The sequence below is a fragment of the Channa argus genome, chromosome 13 (assembly GCF_033026475.1).
Source record: "Channa argus isolate prfri chromosome 13, Channa argus male v1.0, whole genome shotgun sequence".
NCBI lineage: Eukaryota > Metazoa > Chordata > Actinopteri > Anabantiformes > Channidae > Channa > Channa argus.
In genome coordinates, this window is record NC_090209.1 from 26,515,294 (window position 1) to 26,540,733 (window position 25,440).

Sequence of the window (25,440 nt, forward strand, 5' to 3'; positions counted from 1 at the left end):
AGCTTTAAATTAATTTCAGTTTTTAATCTGGAAGTTTTTTTAAATCAACTGCTTTTGGCATGGGGTGTTTTTTTTTTTTATCTCAAAAGCTGCTACAACCCTCCCATTTTAACCGTGCTCAAGACCAGCACCAAGGTGGCCCTTGGTGGTTGGGGGTCACACCTGGTGGGGAGGGGTTCAAACCTGCGGCCTTCTGCATCCCAACCCAATGCTCTACCTCTGAGCTACCAGGTCCCTTTCTGGAAGGTTTCTTAAATAAAGCCTCTATTTGCAATAATAAGTAGCCATTGGACTTGTTTGTTTAGAGTAGAATACGATAACACTTTTATTGTCAACACAAATGTTTGTGTCACACAAATTGCTTTAAATTCCTGAGAACATTAAAGAGAAAGGATCTGTGTGTAAATAAAGACAAATAAAGCCATAACAAATTTAGGGTTAAGTAGGTTGAACAGAAATGTAGCAAGTTAAAAAAAAAATTGAGAAAATGTAACTTGTTTGCCGACAATTTCATGTAATTGTGCACATTGATGGTTTTAATAACCAAAGTGACACAACATGGCTACAGCAGTGAGGCTCAGTCTGGGGCCTCGTCCAGGATCTTTGGGGGTCCCCTTCGGTCTGTGCCCGGGGACCCACTTTGTCTTTACGCGCCCGTGACGCGCACGTCACCTAATGTGTCTGTGCACCGTCAGATCCGACACCTGTTGTCTTTTCACTGTTTGGTCACGTGACCGCTAAAGGAGCGTCCTATGTTTTAGTGGACGTAGCCCCGCCCCTCGTTATCCGCGTGCTGCTGAGTTCAGGGAGAGGAGGCTCGCGACCCGCTCCGTCTAGTACCAGTAGTTAAGTGTTGACTGACCCCACTAACGAGTCGCTCTGTTACACTGATCGTTCACATAGCTCCTGTAGCTAACAGCTTACGGTGAGTGTCCTATATTTTTACTTCGGTTCAGAAGCTGCTGTGACGGCTACTAACCTAGTTAAGAGCTCGTTAGCTGGAAGGTGATTGCGTTTATGTGTTAACGGTAACTCGTGAGCTAGTTAGCCCGCTCGGATGCGGGGATCGGTGAACGCTGATGTTGGTTAGCGTTAGCCTATGTTCTATGGCGACGGTGGATTTGTTTACAGGTGTGTGCACCTGTCTGGGTTCCTGCGTGGACCAGTTAGAGATCAGACCGTGCAGCAGGTTCAGGTTAGGGGTCGTGGTTTAGTTGTGGTGGTTGGTGGTTAAGGCGAAAAGAGGTTACAATGCGTTTACCGAGTGTCCTCACAAGGATGGTTGTACAAAGAGTTGTGTGTATGTGTGAATAACTAACTAGGTTCTATTAATCGTAGACCGTCTGTTTTGGCCTTAGGCTCGTTAATTAACCGCCGTCTAACACCGGATCAGCTGCAGAGTCCTACGTCTTCTGTGAGTGTGTGTGTGTGTGCGCGCGCGCGCGCGTGTGTGGGCGGACAGCAGAGCATCGTTCACTCCGTTCAGTGTGAAACATTTATTATCACGAGCGGTTGCAGTTAAACGACCTGTTGCCGGCGGCGGAAAGTATGTGTGTGCACCTGCTCAGGTGGTGTAATATGATCTTTGTTTTATTGACAGCTGGAGCTACTAGCTGCACACAGACCTTATACTACTGTGCAAATACTTCCGATCCTTCAGTCAAATTGTAAATGTACCTCAATTCCTCTGGGCATCAATCTGAGTTACTGATCCAAACACCACTGAACAAAGGTTTTAATCACCATTATACTTCATTTTGTTGATGACATGAAGCTACTCGCCCCCCCCCCCACATTTATTCCATGTTTCTCATAAATTAGGTTTGTGCAGAAATCTAAATCGTTCAGGTGTCAAGTTTAATTCATATGCAGATTCAACGAGAGAACCAATTCATAACTGTAACATTTGGCATAGAAAAATGTTTATTTATTACAGTTTTTCACAGCTGTGCAGTAAAAGCTGCAGATAAATGTAACAAGGAAAAAGTAAAAAAAAAATGTTCCCTATGAAATAAAACTAAAATGAAATAGACACATTCAGGAATTTTACATTTGCATTTAAATATAGTGCTTGAATAAACACTTTATTGTTGATCCACCTCTAATTATTAGTACATTTTCGTAGATGTAACATCTTAATTCAAATTTCAAATAAGCTAATAAATGCTGATGTAATGTTATGGATGAGGCAGAAGTTGATTTTCTTTCACAGATAAACATAAAAGTCTCACAGAGGGGAATTTACCTCTCAGTACATATGATAATAGATTCATCCAGATTTCAGATCATCTGCAATCATAGTTGTTATTGAGTGTGTTTTTGTTTGTGCATCTATTCCATTTAAAATCCGGATTATTCGTGTCTCTGTTTAAAAGTGTTCTCAGTTTGATTAACTGAGGTCCTAAATCTTGTATTGTGGGAGCATAAATGTTTGTGTACGTGATGTCAGGCTGTCAGGACACGTTATCGCTGTGACGGTGTATTGGGCTGCAGGGTAGAGCTCAGTCTCTGTTGTGGAGTTTCACCATCGGACCCGCAGCAGGAGTCAGCCTGAGCGAGTGAAGGGCAGTAAATTCCGTAAATTATTTATTTCCTACCTCCCCCTGTAAAGTTAAACCTATACTGGATTTATCCATCTATGTGTTTATCTGGAACGTGGAGAAATTATAACAGTATGCAGGTTTCTGATGTGTTCAAGTGTTTTCTTTAATCCTCAGCATCCCAGGCAGATTTCATTTCAAGATAAACTTGAAGAAAATGGATTTCTGCTGCGTTTAGCTTCTTCGTTTGCTTCTGCATGCACAAAAATATATTTTGAGACACAGTAAACCTGAAGGCTGGTGCACTGTGTGCTCTGATCCTTACTAGTTGCTGTAGCTTCACAGTCAGCTATCTGCTATCTGTTTGGGACAAAGCCAGATATCTGGGAGAGCTGCAGGAAGCTCGACATCCATCCAAAGCACTCGGCTGAAACACTGTTACCCAACCTGTCTAAACGCACACACAGAAACACACACACACACACACACACACACACACACAAAACTAGGTGGCCTACTGCCAATGAGAGATCACTGGCTGTTTCCATTACATTCACTCAGCGGGTAACAGATGACATACAATCACTTCAGTGAGTTTTCTGACCCCATTTACAATGAAACCTACAACACAACAGCATGTGTGAACAGTGGATCTGAATACATTTTGAAAGTCAGAGAGACGGACAGACTCTCAGGAAATGGAGCCAAATGCTACAGTATAGAAGGTCGTAGGGATGACATTTTGTGCAGTTTGACCCATGGGTCGACTAGTACTGGTTACTATATCAATACACGCTGTGCGTAAGATGCTGGACATTTAAAAATGTTTAATTGATTGGTTGTCAAATCGTTCAGCACAATGAAAAGAAATCAGTGAAACTCAATGATTTAGTTGGCAGAAACAAAATCTCAGATGAAGCAACAGAAACTGATGTTACATTAGAAAAGCTGTTAAATAAATGGCAGACACAGTCTAACGCTGCTGTCTCCTTTTTTAATGAAAAGGTGTCTCACAACGTTGACTGGCAGTAACGTGGTCTTAGGATGGAGGAGCTTCACGACGTCCAGCTGACTGAGATCAAACCACTACTGACAGGACAGGTGAGGAAGCTGTTCAGTCAAAAAACCAAACTGACATGTAGCTGTCCTGCAGCATAATGAGCAGAGTTTACTTTGAATGTAGTTATTCCTGCAGATAAAGTTTGTCTGAATTACTGTAAACATGGAAAATTTGTGCTTCATAAACTTGCTGAAATTTTGTTAAAGGTCATTGTTTCATTATTGGGCCTTTTTGTGCATCCCTCAGTCTATGTTACACTTCAACGTGCAATTCTACATATTTAACCACATGTAAATAAAGAAGTAGTCAAAGATTTCTTGACCTAAACCTGCTTTTTGTCCTTGATAGTTTAAGTCTTGGGAGATAATGTCACGTTTCTCTTTGTCTCTTCAGAATGGGAGAAATCTCCAGGACTTTGACTGTCAGGTAGGTTCACCTTGACACTTCCTGTTGTAAGCTCTCATTTAAAATATAATAGACTTTGATTTTATCAGGTTTCTACACAGTTGTTGTATTATTTAAAACCTTAAAAGACAAAAACATGAGGGTGAAAGTAAACGGAAGGTTGCTGCTGACTGTGGAGGCAATTTCACAAAATTTTACCTTCAGAGAAAAATATCAGAGGCTCCTAATTATTTGTCAGATTTGTTATTGGTCAGTCAGACTAAACACACCATGGACAGACAAGGAAAAAGCAGACAGATATTGATCAGCTGAACTGATTACTGTGGCAGCAGCGGGTCAGTTTGCATCAATGAGTTATGTTAAATCCACACAGAGCCTCAGCTCTGCCTCAGTTGTCACCAGAACTTCCCCTCAGTCATTATAAAACTGTGTCATCCAACACTGTCACTGAGGTCACTGAGGCAAAAGAACTCTTCAACCAGGAGCTGCGTTTTTACTGCCTTGTCCTTTATTTTTAAAAGGGGGAAAAACCTCGTTAATATTCTGTGTATGAAACACAACTGTGCACAATATGTTTGTTAGTGTCAGACGCCACATTGTAATATCATGGAATAAAAAATCAACTCCCTCTGAACACTGTAGGTGTCAGATTACCATCTGTCAGTTCTAACAATGGATAGTAATTTCAGGACAGTTAATTATGAATTGTTACTGTATTTTGAATTCAAGCTGCCTGAACATTGAGAGAGAAGTTTTAATTAAAAATCACTGGGCATGTCTCACGTGACTTAGATATAATTAGCTATGTGTTTGTCGCTGGATTTAAAAAATTTATTTCCCTGTGGGGGCAAACGTGGTAGAACAAGAAAAGCAAAGACTAAAGGACGAGAGCAGATCAGAGGAGGAGGCCACTTACAGAAAAGGCCTGATAAACATTGGAAGGATCAAAAAAGGGACAACAGGTGGATGTTTAGACCTTAAGTCCTTGCTGCTCTCAGCCAGTAAGAACACAGATGATTCCCCTTGATCCAATCAAACCTCCCTCCCTCTCTCTTCCTTCGTTCTGCTGACCTTTTAGTTTTTTCTTCCCTTTCTCTCCTTCTGTTTATGATTCCTGGCTGTTCTCCACAGTAAAACTCTGTGTTCTTCATTCCCTGTGTCAGAATGTGTGACTCTCTGGATTTGCACCAGATCTTCCGTTCTTTAGGAACTGGGGTGGTGAGTTAGCAGGTTTAGCAGCTGCTAGCTTACAGGAGCCAGCGTTAGAGCTTGTTATCTCCGTAGCCTTGTTTAGCTGCATACAGGCTGTTAGCTGGGAGGCCTGAACTGTTTTACCCTACTCACCTGTGTGGATTCTGTTTCTGTTGTAGAATAGAGTGAGAACAATCACACTTATAAGTATATGCATCTCACTTAAGTCAGATTAAAATGTGTGTTTTTGTACAACATTAAATATATTTCACATACAACAGACATTAATGGAGAAAACTGGGCACTTTTTTAAAAACTGCGACCCTGAAATTGAACGTGTACATCTGCCAGAGCTTCTAGTTTTCAGCCTTGGCCTTTTGTTCTTTTGCAGGCAACCAGTAAAACTTACGTTGGTACAGGGATGAAAATGCTTTTAGACTGATAGTTCTGGGAGAGTACTTCAGTTTTTAGCCCCATGACACCAAGTCTGCTTTGTCACAAATAGTTGGTCTTACAATGAAGGACAAACCAGTACAGAAATGTACAGGTATACAGCTGTTAGTGCACGTGAGGAAGCAGGCGGGTGGTGCAGCTTAAAAATCCAATAATAGGATCAATCAAGTGTTTCCATGATCAGCTCATTAATTGGATCACAGTACCTCAAACATATGAAGACATTGTGTCAGTTCAAACGGTCTCATTTGCTGTGAGTGCAGAGCGTCTGTGCTGCAGCTTGGCATCTGTTTTAGTGCACACAACATGGCACAGGTAGCGTGTACATCCACTACAGCAACTGATGTGACGCCACTTGCTGCTGCTTTGAGATATTGTAAGTATCGTCAGAATCAGCTTTATTGGCCAAGTATTCCAACACATACAGGCCTTTACACAGTACAGCGTATTTGTACAGTATGCTCACTATTTACCCTAAATGTTTCCATAATATTTTCTACATGGTTTTCTATAGTTTGATCTTTGACCAGAGGTTTCTCAGTCACCTCATATCATTATGTTCTGCAGTTTGCTTTTTATGCTAATATACAGCCATTTATGAATAACCCCTAATAGTCATAGCAGTGGGAGGGAATGTACATAGATTTACAATTTCTGTTGCCTGTTTTCTGCAAAACCATTTTCTGCTTCATTTGATTGGAAACATAATCAGAGTTTAGGGTAAAAAGCAGCACACAGATATGATGCTGACCTATATGACGTGGTGCCTTCATGTGCACAGTGGAGGTGGTTTTCTTGCCTTTCACAATCATAAGATTGTTAGTTGGAAATGACAACATTCTCTTAGCTTGATTTTTTACTCAATTAATGTGTCCGTTTTTCAGCGAGCAGCTGCTGCCTGGGCCAATGTTTGAGGTTTTCAGATATTTCCCAGAAAAACTAATCATGATTTGCTAATGGTCTTGGTGAAATCAGGAGGATGTTTTACTGTCTTTATTAATATTAGAGGTCAGGACTGGTGACACTTCCACTGACACATGCTCCCTGTGTATCTTCCTCTGGCTGGGTGTCGCTGGCTTTACTGCATGAAATCATTTTGATGGCTTCATTACCCTCAAGGCTCATGGCAGTGGGACTCTGGTGCTGACAGGATGTTTATCTGTTTCCTTGTTCAGGAGCACGATGTGGAGACGGCCCACGGTGTGCTGCACGTTACCATGAGGGGAGTTGCTAAGGGTAACCGACCCACAATCCTCACCTACCATGACATTGGACTCAACCGTGAGTAAATACGCACAGTCTACATACAGTACATATAACACACAGTGGTACAGAAAGAAAACATGCAAGAAACTGTTCTAACACACAAATTATCTGTGTGTGTGTGTGTGTAGATAAGTCTTGTTTTAACAGCTTATTTAACTATGAAGACATGCAGGAAGTGACGCAGCATTTCTCAGTTCTCCATGTTGATGCTCCAGGACAACAGGAGAACGCTCCCATATTCCCAACCGGGTGAAAGACACACACACAAACACACACACATTTTCCCCCAGGATTTTTTTGTTTTTGTTCAATCCAGAGCTCTACTGATACTAAGGTGCAGATGGAAGTGTGAACTCTGTCTTACTGTAACAGGGTTTGTGTCTGTGCAGGTACCAGTACCCCACCATGGACGAGCTGGCTGAGATGCTGCCACCCGTCCTGACACAGCTTCAGTAAGTCTTCTGTTCAGGTGCATGATGGGTATTGTAGTAGGGACTTCAGACAGTTAAAACATCATTGCCACGGTCACGTTTACATCAGCTTTTCTTCCTCACTGAACACTGACTCATGGTTAGATCCCACTCGCCCCGTCTTTTTGGGGTGGTCATGTTCCTTCCTGCAAGTTTGGGTCGTCTACTAGAGGATTGGGAGCTTGAGGGTCCTGTGCAGTATCTCAGCTGTTGTCAGGACTGCACACTATTGGACAGAGATGTCAGATGTTGTTCCAGGAATCTGCTGGAGCCCCTCTCCCAGTTTTGGCTCTGTCATTCTCCAACACCTTTGGAGGTGTGTCCCATTTTGACTTCTGGACTTGCAGCCCGAGCTTGGCACAGATGCTTTGATACACTGTGCCAGCCACTTGGTCATGGTGTTCCATGTATGCTCTGCCTGCTAGCATCTTGAACCCTGCTGTTATGTGCTGGATTGTCTGCGGGGCATCTCTGCACAGCCTGCACCTGGAGTCCTGCCTGGTATGGTAGACCCCCGTCCTCTGTTGATCTTGTACTTAGAGCCTGCTCTTGGGCTTCTAGGATCAGTGCCACTGTTCTGTATTTCACTCCAGCTTTCTTCCAGCTACTGGGAGGATGTTTCGATATCAGCCACTTCTTCTTTTTGATGCTGGTACATCCTGTGTACTTTGTGCTTCCATGAGGATTCCTGCGTTTCTTGCTCCCCTGGTTTCTGCTGCCTGAGGTATTCACTAAGCACTTCATCAATTTGGCTCATCTTCCTGATGTATTCATGGATCTTGGTTGTTTCATTAATCCATGTGGCTGCTCATCGTAGCCGCTGAAAGAAAGGAAGAAAGATAGAAATTTGCCCTTTTGGCTTAACCTGTGAGTTCAGAGTCCCCACAGGGGATCATTCATCTGCACGTTGATTTGGCACAGTTTTTAGAGCGGATGCCCTTCCTGATGTGACCCTCTCCACTTTCTGCTGGGCTTGGGTCTGGTACTGCACAGCTGGAGATGGGGGTGGGCTGTTAGGGGTTCAGTGTCTTGCCCAGGGACACTTTGACATGTGGTCAAGAAGACCGGGGCGTGAACCCCCTTCACTATTGTCGGTAGACAGCCACAGTAACGGCTTTCGGCTTGTCCCTTCAGGTGTTGCCACAGCAGAACGTGTTCTGAACATTGATTGCATATATGATATGCTTATATAGAAAGACATAGATACATAGATAATATGTTGTGCATGTCTTATTAACTTTATATTTATATAATAAAGACATGTATGTACTAGAATACTTTTGCAAAGTGCTCTGAACTGCTGTTTTATAATATGGTTCTGTTAAAACACATCATGACTTTGCTTGTGTGTGTATTTCTGTTTGTATCAGGGTAAAGAGTGTGATTGGTATTGGGGTTGGTGCTGGAGCCTACATCCTCACCAAACTTGCTGTGAGTACTTCACTGAACTGGTTGAGCAAAAATGATAAACTATCAAGAAATTTGCTGAGCTCAGTGAGTGTGTGGAGAGTTGCTAGTTAGAATCCTTGAGCAGCTTAGAAATGCTTTGTCATTCAAAGGCTCACAGGGACTTTACAGCAGCTGCCATGATGATGATGATGATGTTTCCTGTTGTGTTGCAGCTGAAAGAGCCCAGTTTGGTGGAGGGTTTAGTTCTGATCAACATTGATCCTTGTGCCAAAGGCTGGATGGACTGGGCTGCCTCTAAGGTCTCTCACACACGCGCACGCACGCACACACACACTTTACACGCAGCTAAGCATAATGGACATGTCAGTACATGGACTACACACTGAAGCAAAATTCTAATAATATATAATTAAAATAACAAATATTTTATTAAAACGCAGTGTTGTTCTTTCCTGCAGGTGAGCGGCTGGACGAGTAACCTGGTTGACATCATCATGGGACACCACTTCAGCACGGTGAGGACGAACACACTTCAGTATTGTATGGGGATCTGTTGTGACTAGTGATGAAGCTCTGCTCAACTATTAAACCTGTGTTTGTAGGATGAGTTAACGGAGAACAAGGAGATCATTCAGACGTACAGACTCCACATCTCTCAGGACATTCCCCAGGAGAACCTGGCTATGTTCTACAACAGCTACGACAGGTGGGAGGCTGCAGCCCAGATAGGTGCATTATGGCTGTTTCCACATTAAATGAATAAAACGGTGCCAAACACAAAGCAAGTTAACCGTCTGTATCTGTTCCATATACTTGTTACCATTTTAGCCGTAGTTTTATTTCAGCTCCAGGGTTTTAGTGAAAATCCACAATAGTGTCTCTTATCATTTTCTACACTGACATTCTTCAAGGTTTAGAGAACTTTCTTACAGTAGCTGCCAGATGTTATAAACCTCTGTGTGTGTGTGTTAGTCGTACTGAATTGCAGATGGAGCGTCCTGTCCCTGGTCTGAATGAAAACACAGTCCTCACACTCGGGTAGCAATTTTTTTAAATTTATTTATGTATTTATTTTTTTTAAACATCTAATTTACTCACACATTATGTTTGTTACTCGTGTGTGTGTGTGTGTGTTCACAGGTGTCCTGCTCTGCTGGTGGTTGGAGACACATCGCCTGCTGTTGATGTGGTGGTGAGTGTCTTGCAGTGTTTCCATGACAACAGCCAATATTAAACATCACATTATTTTAAGTGTGCATGTTTATGGGGGGGTCACCTTCCATTAAGCACACAAAGCATCAATCACTGAATCTAAAGAGGAAATTCTTGGTTTAAAGTGAGACCACAGGAAATGATGTAAGTCAGTGTAATGTCCTCTGAAGTGATGCTGTGTGTGCTGCTTTACAGGTGGAGTGTAACTCCAGACTGAACCCCACAAAGACTACTCTGCTCAAGGTGACCGTCTGTGTTTTCCCTCTCTGGAATATCTGCCTTTCTCGTCTCACTTGTCTGGCTCTTAGGCTGAATTTTTATGGACACTTTATTAGTTACACTTAACAAGCTGTCTGTCTAAGTGTACCTAATAAAGTGTCCATAGACCAGATGGACTGGTCTTCAAAACCTGTCTAGGGTTTTGAGACAATGGTCTACAAAAGAGAAACTATGCAGTGAGCAGCACGTCTCTGTGCACAAATGCCCTGTTGATGCCAGAGGTTGGAGATAATGACCAGACTGCTTCAAGCTGATGGAAAGTAAACATCCACTCAAATAGCCAGTGGTCTTCTCCTTTTCAGCCCCTTTGTACCAATACCAAGAATACAGTTACTATGTGTATACTTTTATGACCATGGTGACACATCTGCTGATCATGTTAGTGTGGAATGTATTCCATGTATATTTGCCATGAAGAAGGCACAGACTGTCTACCCTAAAGCTATAAAGCTGATGCTGGGACCTATCACGCAGTGTTCAGCAGCATTTCACACACCAAGCTGAAGATGGAGGAAAAAAAACCCTGTGGGAAATCAGTGGTGCTATGTTGTGGTTGTTAATGTTCTTTCCATGAGACCTGTGTTCTCACACGTGTTGTTCTTTGTCTCCTCTAGATGGCAGACTGTGGAGGTCTTCCCCAGGTTGTGCAGGTGAGTCTGAGTCACTTGCTGTGTCACATTGGATTTTAATGGTAGGTCGACGTGCCCACGTGCACTTTAGAGTCACAGGTCACTGTCATGGCTCCTATTGCTCCAAACCTCTGCAAATTCTTATCCACTGTAAGTGACAGAGGCATAAAGTCCACACTCATCATTCTAGTACCATCACATTGTTAGGTGCCTTATTTCTTTAAATAATTCCAAACTACTGCTATGAAACTGCCCAACTGGGGCATTTGCAGTATTGCATCTTCCATCGTTTCTAATAATGTGCCCAACGGATGTTCTGAATCACACAGACTACGTGAAGGTGCTGAGCTGAGGTGGACGGCAGTGGTGCTGTGCAATGACTGCCAGACCCCAGTCTACCAATAGTCAACCAATAGCATAGATGCAAACCTGTTAATATACATGAATATGACTTCAAACGTTATTTGCTTAACAGATTTTTTTTCTTTCCTCAGCCTGGAAAACTAGCAGAGGCCTTTAAGTATTTTGTCCAGGGGATGGGCTACAGTGAGTACATTTAATGATTCTCTACGTCACTGAAACTGCAAGATCGCACACAGCTGAAGCTTTTAGACAAAAAAATATATTTTTTGTAAAAGATGATTCAGTCTAATTTGAGTTTACATGTGTCTATAACGTGTTGGTGGTTGTTTCTGTGTCATGTTAACATGATTCTGTTATTTGTCCTCACTCTTCAATGGCAACAAGCCTTTAGTTTTCAGAGGATGCACTTTAGTCACCTTGTCACCTTTAGCCTGTGTGTAGTCAAACTAGATTTCAAACTAGATTTCCTGTTTGTTTTTTACTATTTTAAGGATGAAATGATTTGGAAAGAAAGAGCATATTGATCATGTTGATGTAGAATGAAATGCAGAAAAAAGATGTTGAAACTAGAGAGTTGTGTTTGCACAAATGTGTCTTAGATTTGTGTGTGTGTGTGTCTCTGCAGCCCTGTCTCTATCTGTAAGTACAGCAGCAGTTTATGAAGCTGCTGGATCATCTTCACACACACAGTGCGATTCAGTGTATTCAAACCCCTTCGCTTAATTTAAATTATTCATTACAAACCCATGAAAGTGAAGAGGGTTGAATTTTTTTCTGAAGCTGCTTCCGTGTGTGTGTTGGACTGGACTATTCTTCAACCTGTCCTCGTTCCTCTCTGCTCTGTTCTTTGTCTTTGTCTCCTTCAGTCCCTCATGTTGTATCAAACCACCTGAGCACTCAATCAGGTATCAGGATTCAAAGCAGAATCTTAAACCCCCACTTCTTCCTCACCTCCTCCCATTTCCACCAGTTTCTTTGCTGTTGTGTCTGTGTGTGTGTGTGTGTGTGTGTGCATGGTGTTGATCAGCTGATCACACTGATTTATTTTTCCCTTCTGCAGTGACAGTGACCAGCAGCTGCTGCATGTCAACACACTTCAGCTCCGTTCACACTGCAGAAACTGCAACAATAACAGACAAATTTATACTGAATGCAGTTGGACAGACAGCAGTGTAGTAAGAAAAGCTCAGGGCTGCAGCTGATTATTTGTTGGATATAAATTAATCTGCTAAACTTTTCTAATTTTAAAAGTTGAACATGGTGAGACCATAGTGACCTCTCGTGGGGCCTTGTTGAGTCCAATCCACAATCCAGAACCCAGACATGTTCTCTTTACTGTCATATGACAAAGGACAGTAGCAACAGGTATTTTGGCCAATAACAGGACATTATTACCTGATGACCTGAATATTTGGAGATTCATATTTCTTGTTCACTCACTAATGAAAATGCGAACCTTCAAAAAGAAACTGTTTACAAATGTTCTGAATCAGCATGTTACCTGTCCACTAAAGTCCAGTAAAGCCCACTTCTCTTCAGTGCGAGCGAACTGTTATTAATGCCCCTGTGGCTTCACCAATTATCTTCCTCTTTCAATCCCCATAAGTCACTAAGGAGGTTGGAATGAGAAGTGCTGAATATTAGTTCCAGGAACTCGTCCCCTGAGCAGCGATGACATTCAGCTTTGTTTGTGCTGTGAGCAGCCTAACAGCAGGTTGAGCTTGATGTTTTTCAGACGTTGAATCTAATCAGAGAAAATCTAAATCTTTTATCTTCAGTGTGAACGAAGCCTCAGACTCACGTCATCAGATTTGAATCCATCTACTCAGTTGCAGTGTGAATGATTCAAATCCGCATTGTGCTGGTTGGACAGTGATGTCTGAGAACAAGCTGCTCTCACACCCCTGAACCATGTTTTGTTGTTTGTCTGTGCCCCTCACACACGCACAGTGCCCACAGCTGGCATGACCCGGCTGGTTCGCTCCAGGACCCACTCGGCGTCCAGCGTCGGCTCCGCAGAAGGTGTCCGGAGCCGCGGTCCCACCACTGCTCTGCCAGAGGGCGCCGACTGCCCCAGCCCTGAACTTACGGCGCCACAAACCATCGAGATGACTACGTAGGACTGTTCCTGCTCTGGTGTCTCTGTCTTTACTCCTCTTTTATTCTTCCTTCTTTCATCTGAACTCAACTCTTTCCAGGTTGCAGCCAAACAGTTCAGCTGTTTTAGTTCTTCCCCACATTATCACATAGAGACGACTGCTGTCAGGAATCCTTCAATTAGCGTTTAGGGAGTTTAGAAACCTTTCTGTGCCAGCGGCAGCCATGTTGGCTCTGTTATCCAGTGCTATCTCATCCGCCGACGTTGGTTCAGTCTTCCACTCCCTCCCCCCTGGAGTGATGCAGTTGCCGTGGTAATGCTGTAGATGTAACTGTACATGGAGTTTGGCCAGTTCATATTTATTTACAGTTGTGCTGTAGAGACGTTCACATTTCTTCAGTTTGGTCCTTTTTTCTTCTTTTGTTTTGATTGTTGTTCATGGTGCTGCTGTTGGTTGACGTGCAAATTGTTTCTGAAATGATGAATCTTTTTACCAGTTTTTTTTTTTTTTAAATGGTTAAACCATTGTGATAGAACTTCTACCAGTAGGACACCAGTAGTATTTCTGTAGACAGACAAACCCTTATCTCTGGTGTTTGAGGCTCTGGAGGGTGAGTCATTGGTTTTCTTTATCCTCTGACCCGATGTGGATCCTGAGATCAGCCTTCACAACTACGTGGTTTCCTTCAGTCGAGCTTTTACTGAAGCTCCTTCTCTCTGTTCATCAGGCTGTCGACAGCATGCTCATTGTGGAGTGTTGGCATGCAAACTGTGGTTATCGGTCTAGTGAGTAACTCAGACGTTGTTCAGCTGTAAACCCCCCTCCTCACAGGAACAGCCTGTTTTGGGTTTTTTGAGATTTCAGATTATCCAATAGATTATTAAATATTGATGTGATAAATGGGGTCATTTACTTTTATCCAAAGATCCAAATCATAACATGCATAAACAGACTGGTGAGCTGATGTGTGACTTCAGTAACACTGAAGGTTTCTGTGGTTCCACACAGTGAAATGTTCCGTTGTGATGCTGCTCCCTGCTGGGGATCACAGAACAGCTTCTAGAGCAGGAAATGAATCCGGGTTGTTTGCAGACTTCACAGGCTTTTATTAGATGGTCAGAAGCACAGAATGGTTTTCTGAACACGTCCAACTCACAGGCAGCCTGTAGTGGAAACGTCAGGGTCCATCCTCAAACTGCCGTTCAGTCTAATATCTGAAGCAAATACTTTTCTTCTGTATTCACTATAATTCTGCCATCTGTTCTTAGTATTTATTGCAGTTATTTATTTGGAGATTTGTACTGAAGCATTGATTGATGTGTTGCAATGTAAACAAGGTTTGTAAGGAAATAAAGCTTGTTATCCAAAACCACTTGAGTTAGGCTTTTTCCACTGCAGACTTGATGATGGTTTGCTGTAGTAAATGTAGCAGTGTCACTATGTCAAAGTACTTACACAGGTAAATAGCATTTTATTATATTCAAGATGAAATTATGAATTAAAACTGAAGTAGTCAGAGACTAAATGTAGAACAAATGAATGAAAGTGTGATTTAATTACAGATAAAGTTTCAAGTGTTACACTTTTTGCTTCCACACAGGGACACAGCTTGTCCCTGATAATACACTGAGGATCACAATGTCCTCCGGGGTGAAGAGCTGAAGACACATTGGCTCTAACGTACAGCATTGTTCAGTGTGTGAGGGGGCAGCGGCAGCTTTGTTGGGGCTGGGGGCTCCTGGTGGGCTCAGCTGGCTGCAGGGGGCACCGTCTTGCTGCAGAGTCGACCGAGCAGACCGGCCATCTGCAGCAGGGAGTTCACGCCTTCAGCCACCCGCATGTGAGTGTAACCGATCTCCTGGAGAAGATGGACACGCAAAATGAAAACAGTTCTAGCAGCCACTGATCGTCGGAGAGGAACAGTTTCCACTTATTGCTTCATGGGGGGAAACAGCTAATAGACAGTTAAATCCACAGCTGCTGTGTATTAATAGTCAGAACAGCTAAATATTCACTATTCTGTGGAACCAAAAAAAGCAGCTTGAACAGTGACAATCGGGTAAATTTTGTTTACTGATTTAAGAGGATCAAGCAAATTATGTTGTGCTGCACTACGTTGGATAAAATCATTAAAGGTTCTGCTTCACCTTGATGAACTCCAGTTTGAGGTACTCGGCCATCTGATAAGTCTTGCAGACCCTGAAGATGTTTCCGATGACGTCCTCTGGAGAGTAGCCCCGTGCCCACAGCTGCTCCACCACCTTGTAGGCCTCGTCAATGTTCCCGGCCACACAGTGTCCCAGCATGCTTTTCACCAGCAGAGGGTGGGGCTCGTCGCACACTTTGAACACATTTTCACCGTTGATGTAACCAAAGCCGGAGTTGGTGGACTGCATGTTGTTCAAAGCCTGGAAACAAACACCAGGTTTTTCACGTTACTGTCCACATACAGCATTTGTTACTTACTGCTTCTTTGCACCATCTCACCTATAACAAAGCTGCTGCTTTACTTCACTATATTAATATTAAGCAGCTACTAAGGTTCCAACACTTAAGACATGACTGTTACTGCTCAAACTGTTTATATTCTTTAAATTTGGTTAATTTTATTAGCCATTTATGACAATTGTTTAAAAGCTACTAACCCCATTATTAATGAAGACTTGGATCTTGATCGGCTAATTGTTAACTTGAGGTAAACTAGTCTTAGCTCACATGTCAAAACCAACCAATATAAAGCAGATGACCGACACCATCATCCCCATGTTACACACAATGGCTCATACTAAATGTGTGTATTTTATGAATTACTATACTATAGAAAATGACTTATTTCACTGGGCCTAATTGAAGCAGCACCATAGAATCATAAAAATAGGATATTAAATGTTTTTTGTCACAAGTTAGTGTGGAATTCTTCATCACGTCCATTAACCTAAAGCAGGGACTAAAACTCATCCAGCATCTGCAAATAATTACAACCAAACAATAAGATCTTTTACAGACCAGCTGCTTCTCACCTGTCAGCATAGTGCTCCTCACTAAATATGAGGAAAACCACAAGACAATGCATTTTCTCTCTTCTGAGAAGTTAAACATCTCTGTGATCATTTAATCCATTTTTAAACTTCTGAAGGAGCTGTGAAAACCCTGGTTAGGTCTTCCCCTCACCTGTCTCATGTCTCCCTGGGCAGTGAAGATGATGGCCTCCAGCCCATCGTCAGACACTGACAGATGCTCCTGCTCCACCACCTCCTGCAGCCGGGCCAGGATTTGTCCGTCCGTCAGTTTAGAGTAGCGCAGCACTGCACAGCGAGACTGGATGGGCTCGATGATCTTATCTGAGGCGTTACAGGCGAGAGCGAAGCGCGTCGTCTTTGAGTAGATTTCCATGATCCTCCTCAAAGCCTGCTGAGCTCCGTCTGTCATACTGCAGGAAGAACACGACAGGCCTCAGTTAAATGTGCTTAGATATTTTAAAAAGGAGAAATCAGTCCTTCAGTCTGTAAAAACAGATGTATAGTATCTTCTGTGAATCACAAGGTGCTTGTTTATCCTGTCTCAGCAGAAAATCTACAGATTATAAACCAGTATTTGAAAGATTGTGGGGGTTTAAGTCTAAAGATTCGACAGAGGTGAATTCTGGGACGTACAGTGGCCACTGTTTTTGGACAAGATACAAACAAAAGCAGCAGGGGACAGAAAACAGTGTCGAGCTGCAAACATAACCAGTGGATTTTGTTTCTGTCTTGCTGCGGCTAAGCTTCATTCTTCTTAGCTAACCTCTTTCTCTGTGTACACTGCTGAACTTCCTCGTACCACCACCAAGTCTCCTTGTCCGCTGTCCTCTTTCCAGATGACACACCGAGTACCCTCCTACCTGTCTCCCTGATCACATTAGCTGTAGTGGGCCAGTCATCTGGAAGCACCTGCAGACCACACAACATTCTTCCTTTTTCAGCTTCCACCACTTCGTCCTCTGCTCTGCCTTCGTCCTCTTCATCTTCCTCACCACCAGCATCATTTTACACACCACCATCCTGTGTTGTCTGGCTACACTCTCCCCTACCAATGCTTTACAGTCACTGATCTCTTTCAGATTACAACGTCTACACAAGATGTAGTCTACCTGAGTGCTTCTCCCTCCGCTCTTGTACGTCACCCTATGTTCCTGCCTCTTCTGAAAGAAAGTGTTCACTCCAGCCATTTCCATCCTCTTTGCAAAGTCTACCACAATCTGTCCTTCTGTGTTCCTGTCCTGAAGACCAAATCTGCCCATAACAGTCTCATCACCTCTGTTCCCTTCACCTACATGCCCATTGAAATCTGCACCAATGACAACTCTCTCACCTCTGGAGATGCTCTGCATCACTTCATCTCACTCACTCCAGAATTTCTCCTTCTCTTCTAACTCACATCCTACCTGTGGTTCATAACCATTAACAACATTGAACATCACTCCTTCAATTTCCAGCCTCAGCCTCATCAACCTGTCAGATACTCTTTTCACCTCTAGAACATTCCTCACAAACTCCTCTTCTCTCTCTGCACCTTCCTCCTCTCCTTCTTCAGCAAACAGTAGCCCAGTGCCGGTCGTTGTTAACCCACACAAATCGGAATCAAATTCTGGCCTGACCTAAATGAAACCTCTTTGCAATAGCCAGAAGAAATTAATAGGGTTCAGTAAAAAAATAAGTATTTAAAGTACACAAAAATGTGATAACAACCCAGTCACTTATATATTAATAATTATTCAGAGCAAGAAACAACAATTTCCTTAAGTAAATCAGAAATCCAGTCTCCCCAGCTAATGATCCTGTGAAGAACACACAGTTCCTATGTTGTATTAAAGTAGAGGGAAGCAGCTGGATGATGGATCAGTACAGACAGAGATGTGTCTGCATTTGACACAAAGTGGTTTTTCAATTCAGACCCTTTTTGTACGAGGAAAAAAAATGAGACTATAACAGTTGAAAAAGATTTATGGAACCAGGTAACTAGAGCTACACACAGTAACTACAGTGTGTGTGTCCTGGTCTCTCACAGCGATTGTGGAAATAAATTTCAGGCTGGTGCAAAAAATAAAAACTCAAAACTCAGTCAGCAACAACTAGATTCTGATGTGACAACAACATTTTAGTGCTTTAATAACCAGCAGTACATGATTTTAGCTGTAACTAACTGCTGGCAGGTGAAGCAGAGACCTAACTCAATACCTGTGGTGCTGATAACAACATATTAACTTGTACTACAACTGTATTTATTCAGTGTCATATAAACTGTCTCCACCTTCTGTCGTCTCACCTGTCAGCTTCGTCCAGGATTATGATCTTGTGTCGTCCTTTAGGCAGTGTGACTTTTTGCTGAGCAAACATCTTGATCTTGTTCCTCACAACGTCGATTCCTCTGCAGACACAACATGACTGTTATTCTCAGTTCACTGCAGCACAGGGAGAACGTGCAAACTCCACACAACACGACAACAGCTGGCATGTGGATTTGACTCGGGGACGTTGTATTCGTGAGGTGGCAGCGCAAACCACCATTATTCCTGTGTTCTTTAACAGTTCTGATGCGTTTAGCACATCGAGTCTCACCTGTCATTTGAAGCATTGAGCTCCAGCACGGCGTCTTTCATGGAGGCTCCCAGCAGAGCTCGGGCCAAACATAAGATGCTCGTGGTCTTTCCTGTGCCTGGAGGACCTAGATCACGACAGACAGATATTAATATTTTGTTTTATTGTTTATGACTTCAAAAAATCATTAGTGCAGCAGTAAACTCCATTACACTTTCACAATGGGAAACACTGCTCAATAAAGATGTTTCACCAATTTACCACAGTGAAGCAGGGATTCACAATGTTCAGTGGGGCAGAAAAAAACAGCTACTTTTTACATTATCAATTAAAAATTTATGGTCTGTTATTACCAATCAGCCTCTTCAGAAGTTGCCTGAAAACATGCACATAACTGGGTATAGTTACAGTAGAACTAACGAATGAACAGTTATTTAAAAATGCTGAGCAACAAGCAACAAGCTTCATCACTTGACAAGCAGTCGTCATATGTTTGCTGCTGTGTATGAACTGATCAAACCTTGAATTGGAGAGAACAGAAGCAAAAGAAGTTTTCATCAGTCATGTGCAGATTTTAAACCGTCTTCATGTGGCTCAGGTTCGAGTCCTACTGCAACAAACTTTGAATGTGGTAAAGAAAATTCTGCAGTTCTGATTTGAGAAACCGGTTTAAACTCAGGTGGAGATGAAGTCACGTTAACCCACAGCGGGTAAATGTCTGTAACACACTGACCTGCTATGATGATGTTGGGGACGTTTCCCTCCCTGGCGAAAACCTCCAAACGACTCACCGTCTCCTCGTTCCCCACGATCTCGTTCAGCTTGAGCGGCCGGTATTTCTCCACCCAAGGCAGCTCGTAGGCGCCGCCGGAGCTTTTAGACGAAGGTTCACCGGCCTCCGTTTCCGTCTTCTGTCCGCTTTCTGTGGGTTTGTGCTCAGCCTCCATCATCTCCACGTCCATGTCTGTCAGTCAGCCCGCGAACTGCGGCAGAAACCGACACAACAATAAACTGGCGCCTCATTGGCCGAGCGTTTGATGGAGACGGTTCTGATTGGCCGACAACCACTTTGTAAAATCTCGCGTTAACTAAACACACACAAAAGGTGTTTATTTTAAATGACACATCGTTCAGTTCTGCAGTGGTTGAATATTTGATGTGGGTCATAAAGTTATAAGTAAAAGTAAAAAAGACGAGCAAACTATTTTTATTATTTTAATCTTTAAACTTGTTTCCTAATGTAGTGTTTTTTAATAACAACATAAAACAACCTGTTACATATATGTAACATACACTGATTAATTAACTTATGGGGGCAGCAGGTTAAGGCAGTCATCCACGGACCACAGGGTCAGCTGTTCGATCCCTGGTCCCAGTTATATGTCAAAGTGTCTCTGGGCAAGACACTGAACCACAAGCCCAGTAAAAAATTGGGAGGAAATTCCAGCATAAAAACTGCCAAATCAAGATGCGGACAATGATCCACTGTGGCAACACTGAACTCACAGGATAAACCGAAAGGACAAAAAAAATGTTTCTACATAATGTATTTTATCCTTTATTATAAGATGCATGAACAGAAAAAGGCTCCGTCCTTCCTTCATCTAAACCCCAGAAAGAGACACAAAAGACAAAAAATGAAGCATCTACATCAGTTGTATGTATTTTTATTCTCTTAATGCAAATTTGATTTTGTGGACATTTTGTGTCCTTTTTTATTGGTCATCTTTGGGGCCATGTTGGATTTTTGTCCTTTTTGATTTTAAATTAAAAAAAAAAATCTATATTTCTGTGACTTTCAAACACCAAATAATGCTACTGATATCAGGTAATTTTACAACTATAATCCACAAAAAAGAAATCACACAAAAGGGCATCACTAAATGTTAATGCTAATTATAGCATTATAAATCAAATAAATTTCATCATAAGATGATGAATGGATGGAGAATCAGGAACAAGGCAGAAAGACAGTAGCAGGGCTGTGATCTTTGGACCCTCAGGGGCCACTGCATTAAAAACAGACATGAAACTGTAGTGAAATAACTGCATGGGCTCAGAAAAACCTCTGGAAACCAGTGTCAGTGGACACAGTTTGTCTCTGTGTCCAGTAATTACAACTCTACTACACTAAGAGACACCCAGAAATTAACATGATCCAGAAAGACTGTCTCCGTCATGTTCATGCAAACAGCAAGGGGAACTTAAGATCAGTGAAGGCTCCATAATGTCCAGTTCAGATCTTTATTAAAATATGATAAAATCAAATAAATTTCAAATAATTGACAAATCATAATAGATCGTAATGGAAAAATATAGAAAATATTCAAATGGAATATTTACCATACCACTAACTACTGATGCACAAAAAAGGAAAAATGTTACTTAAACAAGGGAATAAAATCAAACCATTTCTATTGATAAAACATTGTTTTCCATTCCTGATAAAGATGATTAAAAAAAATCTGACAACAGTTTGATTGTAGGTGTTACAGCATGTAGGAGCCTCATCATCACTGTATCTATGGATTATCATTGCTCGAGAGGAGACTCTGTAAAAAAAAAAAGAATTAAAAACTCTCAATAAAGACATTGATACACTATTAATGCACAGAGGCTCCATGTAGTCAGAACTACACAAATAATCTGAAATTGTGTTACAGTTTTTTTGATCTCTTACATACGATTACTGGGCCTGTTAAACATCCCAAACCATGAGCCGTCGACTAAAAGCCACGTTTCCCCAAACTATTAACACGATTTCCCTGTTTTCACACATTCACCTTTTTTTCATGGATTTCACAGTTTCATGGATATAATCTGTGTGATTACCACATTTTTGATCTCTAGACACTGAGGCTGATAAGGTGACTTGCAAATGCAACGAGACCAAAGCAAATAAATGCTGCTGATGCTCGTTGACTTCAGCTGCATGTCTGTTACCGGTTCTGTGAATGGCCTCCACTGCAGGTTGTACCTTCTGCCATTCTGCTTTTCTGCTGAGGTGGATATTTGCTCTGTTGTGGGAGGTTTCAGCTGCAGCCCTGTGGGCTGGAGCATCCACCCTTGGGTTCAGCTTCCTCAGTAAAAACCTGTGAATCTAGCTGTGCGAGTCCACCAAACATGGACACTTGAGGACACCGTATTTTATTTTCCTGTCCTTCTGTGTCTGTGCTTTTTTTGTGTATTTAACTGAGCTCAAACATAAAATCTGAACAGACTTCAGATGCTCTTATTCATGGGCCTCCAGAGCCTGTATCCATATTAAACTAAACATTCGCTGGGAACAAACCTGTTTCTGCACTTAAAGAAAAATGGTGAGTTTCTAATATATGTTAAAAGCAGGTAGTAGATGAATGTATTTACCTGCGTCTCTGGTCTGTCTCCTAATTTCTGCAATGACATTTCACACTGTGAGAAAAACCTTTGGAAATCTCCAAGTGGTCAGTTTTAGAGAAATTCAGAATTATAATCTGTCACGATGACATCAAAAAATGAAACATGACTTTACTAAAGGTCCGAGGTAACTACTTTGATTATTTCCTTACACTTACACCTGGGTCTTCAGGCCCTTGAGATCCTATCGGTTTCTGTATTTAACACAAGCAGAAACAGAAGAAGAGAAGTTGGAGTTTAACAAGCAGAGCAGAGCATCTCATCTGGTTCCATCTAAAGAAACACTGTGGTCTGACTTGGACTCTGTAGTTTAACAATGCAACAAAAATGTATATTTGTATGTGAAATATGACGTTTACAGGTTTTGTCTAGAATTTAGAAAATAAGCTGCAAAGTGACAAAACACAGTTTAGACAAAAGCTTTGCCACAATATGAAATCGGTGACTCACCAGCTCCAAACTTTCTCCAGCAGAAGTTTGACTGCGACTGGTTCTGTCAGATGACGTCTGAGGCTGCTGATCATCCTGCTGCTACGTATAAAGAATAACGTCTATAATTTTCTAAATTAATCTGTGGAGACATTGTTAAAACATGTTGCACACTAAGTGCAAACTATCCTCTTCTGTTATGTTAACATTATCTGACATTCTGTAAGTTTAAGTCGCCCAGTGTTTATGTAAATGCAACTACTGACATCACTTCTGTTGCTCCTGCTGGTTGCTCCCACTGTTGCTCCAGTTGCTGATTCTCCTGCTGTTGATTCTCCTGCTGTTGATTCTCCTGTTGCTGCTGCCCTCAACTTGTCAAATTCTTGTTTTTGTTTTTCAGAAAGTGCAGGTTTGTCAGATTTCATCAACTCATCGGCAACTTTATAACAGTCTTCCCAGTTTTTATCACCTATTTTGACAATGAAGGCATCATTCAGCTTCTCTTTTGCTGCCGTCCTCAGAATCTCTGTCAGTACAATTTTCTCTTCTTCCAAAATCAATTTGTCATACAGACATTTTTTGCTATAACAGCATTTTCTCCATGGACAACATGACATTAGAGCAGCCAGGAAAACAATAACCAGAAGTATAATGAAGCCATTAGTCTGAAAACAGAGCAACAAACACAGTTATATTATCACATTATTACTGTACTAATGTGATGATGACAAACAGGATGAAGGACAACAGTAAAATAAAAACTCACCTTTGAAGTGTTTTTCAGTTTAGCAATCATTTCCTTTTCCTTAGTTGTTATGTTGTTTGTGTCTTTGCAGGATAACTGTGCCTGTTGTTCAGACTGATCATTCTTACAGCAAACCCACCAGTCTCCATCGATGAACACGGTAACAACCCACAGACCACTGATGAAAAGTGCCTTGAAGAAGCGAGAGACTAAAACACAGAGAAGTCTGCAACACACACCTCTGCAGTTTCCATGTTCCTGGTTGTTGCCTGGATTCTCTGGTTGATTTTGTGCATTTTCCTGCTCAATAGCATTTTTGTTGGAGTCATCTTCATTTGATGTTTTGTTCTGTTCAGCTTGAGTTGATCCCCATGGACTGTAGCAAAAACATTTCCAGACTCTCTGAAACTTCTTGTCCATCAAGAGCATCAAGAAAAATACTGTGAGAGTTGGCAGAACAATGTAAAGATTGCATTCATGTTGTTGTTCTTTTGGTTTGCACGTACAGGCCATATCTCTCTCAAGTAAAACATTGTAAGTAAAAATCACAATGATTGTGGCCCAGACGCCAAGTTGATCAAAAGGGAAATTAGTCAGGAGGTTTTTCATCTTTGCTGTGCAACTGACAACAGTGGAGAGCTGCAGCCTGAAGCTTATGATCATATACTCACACAAAAACCATGTCATCATCCTGTAGCTTTGTGGTTTTCCTGTTTGCACCCTAAAGGTTTCAGAAACCAGCTCTCAGCAGACACTCACTGCTACAAAGAAGAACATTGGTTCAAATCTTGGCCTCAAACAATTCAGCACTTATGTTGATTATTGTTAACAACAGTGTGCTTGTGTTATCAGCACTAGACCTATAGGGTCTCAACTGGCAGCAGGTGATACCCAGGCCCCTGTGGATCAATGAAGTTACCATCATTCTGACAAAACTTACAGTTAACAAACGAACATGCTGCTGCTACTTCTTACTACTCGTTACTGCTCCTCCAGGCTTCACCCACTAACACCGTTTATAGCCTCTTTTGGTGTCGTTACTCTGTTTGAATCCTACAAACACATTCTATTGGGCGTTTCTCTCTTTATGTGTAACTTAGCTGGCTGCTTATCAGCTTCACATCATTAAAACTAGACAGTAAGACGTTTTCAACCTACTACTCAGGACACTACAATGAACCCACAGTACCAGCTTCACAGATCAATGAAGGACTTGGACAAACTTTGCAGGCTGTTCTACTGACATAATGGCTTCAACTTTTCCAACTTGTGGATGAATGACCCATTTTCCCAAAACAAAGTCCAAGGCCTTTCTTTGTGGAGTTTACATGTTCTCCCTGTGCTTGTGTGGAAACCTCTCATCAGCAGGCAGAATCAGAAAGCTTGGCTGAAATTTATAAAAAAGAAAAGACAGAGATGATCCAAAAAGTTTTATGGCATATTATTGAAAGAGTAGAAATGAAAATCAAAAGAAGATTTTGTGATTTGCCTTAATTAATCAGCTCACATTTTCATTTTTAAGCTAAATGTTGTAATACATCCTGATTTTACCATAAAGTCATTATATGGAGCTTAATGTGTCTCATGATCTAAAAAGGTGATAACCCCTCACCTGTGTCATGTGTCTACCAAGGTCAGGTTTCCCTGAGTCTTATGCTTTTACTGCTTCAGGGTTTGGTCTCAAACTGTCACACAACCCAAACAAGTGTCTTCTCAAAGAGGAGGAAACCAACGTTCTAACATATAAGCATCTTAAAAATGCCTCCCTGCCCACACATACACAGCACCTTTCCCACCGTTCAGACACAGTGCTGCTGATGAAATGTGAGCATCTCATGGCCACAGTTTCTGTTGAAGCACATGGGAACCAGAGTTTGTTTTGTTGTAAAGGCTCGTTAGTATTTTAATAAATCACTA

At 41.9% G+C, this 25,440-nt stretch overlaps 3 protein-coding genes across 7 annotated transcripts; 1 reads left to right on the top strand and 2 right to left on the bottom strand.

Moving 5' to 3' along the window:
* Nucleotides 1-730: 730 nt before the first annotated feature.
* LOC137139137 (protein NDRG3-like) lies at nucleotides 731-14,749 on the top strand. 2 transcript variants are annotated; one of them, XM_067525944.1, is made up of 17 exons: nucleotides 731-925; nucleotides 3,546-3,641; nucleotides 3,994-4,026; nucleotides 6,825-6,930; nucleotides 7,044-7,164; nucleotides 7,305-7,367; nucleotides 8,756-8,816; nucleotides 9,008-9,094; nucleotides 9,254-9,310; nucleotides 9,398-9,501; nucleotides 9,768-9,833; nucleotides 9,936-9,987; nucleotides 10,203-10,250; nucleotides 10,901-10,936; nucleotides 11,410-11,461; nucleotides 12,145-12,183; nucleotides 13,229-14,749. In XM_067525944.1, exons 2-17 carry the CDS (start codon nucleotides 3,585-3,587, stop codon nucleotides 13,396-13,398), a joined length of 1,152 nt encoding a protein of 383 aa, XP_067382045.1. In that variant the 5' UTR covers nucleotides 731-925; nucleotides 3,546-3,584; the 3' UTR covers nucleotides 13,399-14,749. The 2 variants fall into 2 exon arrangements, with proteins under 2 accessions (XP_067382045.1, XP_067382046.1); XM_067525945.1 differs by lacking the exon at nucleotides 12,145-12,183 and having other exon boundaries at nucleotides 740-925.
* A 164-nt stretch (nucleotides 14,750-14,913) lies between these two features.
* On the bottom strand, nucleotides 14,914-19,953 carry rfc2 (replication factor C (activator 1) 2). Its single transcript, XM_067525946.1, has 6 exons — nucleotides 19,687-19,953; nucleotides 18,975-19,080; nucleotides 18,682-18,783; nucleotides 16,549-16,807; nucleotides 15,525-15,785; nucleotides 14,914-15,235 (listed from the first exon to the last, which is right to left on the bottom strand). The coding sequence occupies exons 1-6, from the start codon at nucleotides 19,913-19,915 to the stop codon at nucleotides 15,125-15,127; spliced, it is 1,068 nt and encodes a 355-aa protein (XP_067382047.1). The 5' UTR covers nucleotides 19,916-19,953; the 3' UTR covers nucleotides 14,914-15,124.
* A 1,225-nt stretch (nucleotides 19,954-21,178) lies between these two features.
* Nucleotides 21,179-24,165, bottom strand: LOC137139136 (uncharacterized). 4 transcript variants are annotated; one of them, XR_010916276.1, is made up of 6 exons: nucleotides 23,545-24,165; nucleotides 23,045-23,443; nucleotides 22,800-22,877; nucleotides 22,508-22,543; nucleotides 22,320-22,346; nucleotides 21,179-21,505 (listed from the first exon to the last, which is right to left on the bottom strand). XR_010916276.1 is itself a non-coding variant. In XM_067525943.1 (6 exons), the coding sequence occupies exons 1-6, from the start codon at nucleotides 24,130-24,132 to the stop codon at nucleotides 21,476-21,478; spliced, it is 1,161 nt and encodes a 386-aa protein (XP_067382044.1). In that variant the 5' UTR covers nucleotides 24,133-24,165; the 3' UTR covers nucleotides 21,179-21,475. The 4 variants fall into 4 exon arrangements, 2 of the variants coding, with proteins under 2 accessions (XP_067382044.1, XP_067382043.1); XR_010916275.1 differs by having other exon boundaries at nucleotides 22,502-22,543; XM_067525943.1 differs by having other exon boundaries at nucleotides 22,800-22,880.
* Between the last annotated feature and the right edge of the window lie 1,275 nt (nucleotides 24,166-25,440).